The sequence below is a fragment of the Lynx canadensis genome, chromosome A3 (assembly GCF_007474595.2).
Source record: "Lynx canadensis isolate LIC74 chromosome A3, mLynCan4.pri.v2, whole genome shotgun sequence".
NCBI lineage: Eukaryota > Metazoa > Chordata > Mammalia > Carnivora > Felidae > Lynx > Lynx canadensis.
In genome coordinates this window covers 124,052,558-124,057,230 of record NC_044305.1, presented here as the reverse complement: position 1 = coordinate 124,057,230, position 4,673 = coordinate 124,052,558, and the positions used below count along the sequence as shown (strand labels likewise).

The 4,673-nt window shown below is 65.8% G+C and overlaps 1 protein-coding gene across 1 annotated transcript; it reads left to right on the top strand.

Annotated features, from left to right (window-relative positions):
* Positions 1–200: 200 nt before the first annotated feature.
* GDF7 (growth differentiation factor 7) lies at positions 201–4,408 on the top strand. Its single transcript, XM_030309061.1, has 2 exons — positions 201–600; positions 3,441–4,408. The coding sequence occupies exons 1-2, from the start codon at positions 201–203 to the stop codon at positions 4,406–4,408; spliced, it is 1,368 nt and encodes a 455-aa protein (XP_030164921.1).
* Positions 4,409–4,673: the final 265 nt, after the last annotated feature.

The following is a 4,673-nucleotide window of genomic DNA, read 5'->3' as shown; positions in this document are numbered from 1 at the left end:
GGGGCGCGGCGCTGCCACTCCAGTGTTCAGCAGGGGGCGCTGCTCCGGGCGTTGGGCGGGGGTGGGGTGGGAGAGGAGGGGGGGGGCCGCGACTTGCTGCGCACACTTCCCCCATTATTAAACACTATGTTCAAAAGGCACCGGGGGACTTCCCGGAGCCACGGAGCCCGCGCCGCCCGCCCGCCTGGCCCACGGAGCCCATGGACCTGAGCGCGGCCGCCGCGCTGTGCCTCTGGCTGCTGAGCGCCTGCCGCCCCCGCGACGGGCTCGAAGCGGCCGCCGTGCTGCGAGCGGCGGGGGCAGGGCCGGTCGGGAGTCCGGGGGGCGACGGCGGCAGCGGCAGCGGCGGGCGGACCCTCGCCCCGGCCGCGGGCGTCTCCGCTGCCCCGGCCGCCGCGGCTCCCGGAGTCCGCGCCGCGCGCCGCGCCGCCGGCTCCGGCTTCAGGAACGGCTCGGTGGTGCCGCACCAGTTCATGATGTCGCTTTACCGGAACCTGGCCGGGAGGGCTCCGGCCGGGGCAGCCGCCGCCTCCACCTCGGGCTCTGGCCGCCACGGCCGCGCGGACACGATCACCGGCTTCGCAGACCAGGCGAACCAAGGTACTCACGCCTCTTCTGCGCCCGTCCATCCTGTCCGCTCCTAGGCTGAGGCCACCGCCAGAGCCGAGCCCCTGCTCCAGACCCTTCCGGGCGCGGCCTCCTCACGTCCCAGCCTCAGGTGTTAGAAACTCCGCCGAGTCCCACGCACCCGAACCCGCTGGACTGTGGCGAGAGGCGCAGCAGCTCTCAGGGCCCGGTCCCAGAGGGCTAAGCCGGTCCCTCCGCCGGATTGTCTTGGCCCTGCCGGCCGGCGGGTCCCCTCGAGGAGGCAGGCAGGCTGAGTCCAAGATCCGAAGCAAGACGGGGCCCGGGCCGAGAGGGACTGCGCAGTGATGGTGGTGGAGGCGGCAGCGGCTGTTTTCATTGCAGCAACCTCTGCAGCTTCTAGTCTCCTGGGGGGGGGGGGGCGCACAAATTGGGGGGAATTCAGGGGAATGAGGGAAAGAGGCAGGCATTAGACTGAAATAAGTGGCCCCGGAGAGGCTGGTGGCACCACCAGGTACACGGAGGTCCCTTTCTGGCAGGCTGTGTCAGGGTGGAGGTGTGTGGCCATGGGTGTCTGTGCTGGGCCCCTGGGACAGCCAGAGGTGGAGGACCCCAGTTGTGTGAGGAGGAGAGGGTGGTCAGTGAGACCGTGCAGGAATGCAGGCCTCTCTTGGACCCAGCACCCCACCTTACTCTGCCCTGGGTCTCTCAAAAGTAGGACGTGGGTGAGATTGTGGTGGTGGCTGTGTGTCATCTGGATTTTATTAATCTCTATTGAAGTCATTAAAGCAGATAGATAGGGAAAATTTAACTAATTTCAGGCGGAAATGCAAGTAATGTTTGCCTTAATTCTATCCAGCCAAAGATCCAGCATGGAAGGCAGGAGGGGAAAAAAGGGGGGGATAGGGCTGGAAAGGAAGCGGCAGACTGGCCGTTTCTGGGAGCCTCTGCTGGCTGTGCATCCCAGACCCTAGCCTGGGAAAGCAGGTAGATGTGATCAAGTCACCCTCCTCCTGGAACACACACACAATGCCTATCCACAGACTGCTTTATTTTGAGTGTGGGACATCCTGGGTCCAGATGGCTCTCTGGTTCAGTGGCAACCATGTAGCATTCTGTGTGCCCCCACATTCTGTGTGACTGGATGCTGGATACAAAGCCTGAGTCCGAGGCCAGGGGAGGCTCTAGCCCTAAGGCTGCTGTGTGGGCTCCCAGGATGTAGAAGAGGTGAATGCGCAGGGCTGTAGGCCGGCGGAGGCACCAGCTGCTCTTTCTCAGGTAGAGCTAGGCCTCTGGTTAGCCTCAGCCTGAGCTAAATCTTTTCCTGGGGAGCTCTACTTGGCTGGCCAGGCTCTGAAGGCAGCTCTCCTTCCTGCCTCTGGAAGGAGGGCATGCAGTGGTAGCACATTCAAGAAGAGAGATGCTGTTGGGGGGGGGGGGGGCTCAGAAAAAGTGCCCACAGGGAGCCCTGGGAGAAAGCAGTGGCGGGGAGGAGCCCTACTAGCCTAGCACTTGGAGCTTCCCTCGCTCTCCCCTCTGGGTTCAGCTTGGAGCAGAGCTACTTGAGGTCCCCAGAAGCCACCGGCAGAGCCCAGACTTGGGACCTAGGGAGGCGAGGGCCTGGCGGTGGTAGTCCGTCAGCAGATTTCCAGTGGTGGGGGCGGTCTGCACACTCTCACCGAGTTTGGGGCAAAACGAAACCATATGACCTTCTTCAAAGGGAGCTCCTTATCTGCTGCTCGCTGGAATTTCAACTTTTTCCCCCCCTGAGCCCAAAAAGAAAAAAGTGCCCACGACCAGAAATAAAACCCTCAAACCCTGAGAGAGAAGTCATAACGGAGGGAAATAATATGTCCGCGGAGGGATCGGTGGGTCCTGGAGGCGAGACCTCCTCGAGCCACTGCCTTCACTGCAGCCCCCCACCCCCACCCCATTGCTCCAAACCCTTCGGAGAAGGTTCCTCGCGCTCCTTTGCCGCCTTCCCTCCTCCATCGGAGGCCGCGGAAAGCTGGGAGAAGCTGAGACGGGAGTTTCCCATTGCGACCAGCAGCGCTCCTCGCTCTGAGACCTTGGGCCGAGCCGGGCCCCTCCCTAATTGGGCCTTAGTTCCCCTTCAGCATGGCCAGGAGGAGGCTGGATACACCAGAGGGTTTATGCAGCCCCGCTGACGCGTTTTCCTCTGGACTACTCGCACGCCTGGCCAGGCCAGCACGGGAGATCGTGGCCCGCAAGGATGTCCAGGTTGAGCTGGGGAAGAGAGGTAGAGGAAGAAGCAGAGTTTTCAGGGGACATGATTTTTCCGTTTTCGTACAGCCAGGACTCCGCGGCTTTCCTGGGGGCTCAGCGGGGCAATAATGAGCAGTCCGGGTACAGCGCGGGACCTCGGCCTGGCCTCCAGACCTCGGAAGGGGCACAGGACTTCTGATACGCCTCCCGCGGAGCCCTCTGTGAGCCACCGGCCCGAAAGTCTGGCTTCCGACCTATACCCCGCAAACCCAGGGCTCTGGGTCAGGCACCGGACCTGTCGTGGCATCGGGTGCAGGGGGTATGGTCCTGTCCCCGAGGCTCAGCGATAAGTGAGTGCCCGTGGATTGTCCAGGTGGTGGGACTTTGGTTCGATGAACCGAAGCCCCGGTCCCGATAGTCGACAGTCAGGGCGAAGGCTCCCTTTACTCTGGGTCAGGCTGGCAGGTGTCTGGTTGGGCCGAGACGACAGGGCTGGCGCCAGCTCCAGCGGGCTTACTCCGGCATCGGGGCAGTTGGGCTATACGCACTTAGGAGGCCCCGCGTCCCGGAGTGCTGGCTTCGCTCTCCGCTCTCACCGCGCTCTTTCTGTCTCTGCCCGACTTCTGCAGACGAATCCGCAGCCGAGACCGGCCAGAGCTTCCTGTTCGACGTGTCCAGCCTTCCCGACGCCGACGAGGTGGTGGGAGCCGAGCTGCGCGTGCTGCGTCGCGAGTCCCCGGAGCTGGGCCCCGGCAGCGCGACTCCCCTGCCGCTGCTCCTGCTGTCTACTTGCCCCGGCGCCGCCCGAGCGCCCCGCCTGCTGCACTCGCGGGCCGCCGAGCCCCTGGCCGGAGCGCGCTGGGAGGTGTTCGACGTGGCGGACGCAGTTCGGCGCCACCGCCAGGAGCCGCACGCCACCCGCGCGTTCTGCCTCTTGCTGCGCTCAGTGGCCGGGCCCTCGCAGGGCCCGTTGGCACTGCGGTTGCTGGGCTTTGGCTCCCGGGGCAGGGACGGCGCGGCGGCCGAAGAGCGCGCTCTGCTCGTGGTTTCCTCCCGCACGCAGAGGAAGGGGAGCCTGTTCCGGGAGATCCGCGCCCAGGCTCGCGCGCTCGGGGCCGCGCTGGCGGCAGAGCCGCCGCGGGACCCGGGACCCGGCACCGGGTCGCCGACAGCGGTCATCAGCGGTCGCAGGCGGCGGCGGACGGCGCTGGCCGGGGCGCGGGCGACGCAGGGCAGCGGCGGGGGCGGGGGCGCGGGCCGGGGCCACGGGCGAAGGGGCCGGACCCGCTGTAGCCGCAGGCCGCTGCACGTGGACTTCAAGGAGCTGGGCTGGGACGACTGGATCATCGCGCCGCTGGACTACGAGGCGTACCACTGCGAGGGCGTTTGCGACTTCCCGCTGCGCTCCCACCTAGAGCCCACCAACCACGCCATCATTCAGACGCTGCTCAACTCCATGGCGCCGGACGCGGCGCCGGCCTCCTGCTGCGTGCCCGCGCGCCTCAGCCCCATCAGCATCCTCTATATCGACGCCGCCAACAACGTGGTCTACAAGCAGTATGAGGACATGGTGGTGGAGGCGTGCGGCTGCAGGTAGCGTGAGGGCCCGGCCCGGCCAGGGAGGGGGCAGGCAGCCGCGCCACCGAGGACCCCCTGCTGAAGAGCAGCTGTGGGCCGGGGCCTGTCACTGAGCGTGGGTGCGCGTCCGCCTCTGGTCCCGCGCCCGCACGGAGGGAGAGCGCACGTTCACACTCACACCATCACTCACACCCACACACTCGTTCACTCATGCACACCTTTACCGTGGGCAGCGTCCGCCAGCCCTGGGAGCAGACGACCTGACGCTACCGAATGACGCTTAC

What these genes read in the sequence shown, in the direction of transcription:
- GDF7 (XM_030309061.1), top strand. Translation starts at nt 201, where the DNA reads ATGGACCTGAGCGCGGCCGCCGCGCTGTGCCTCTGGCTGCTGAGCGCC. An exon ending in CGCAGACCAGGCGAACCAAG is followed by an intron (nt 601 to 3,440) that starts GTACTCACGCCT and finishes CGACTTCTGCAG; the next exon opens with ACGAATCCGCAGCCGAGACC.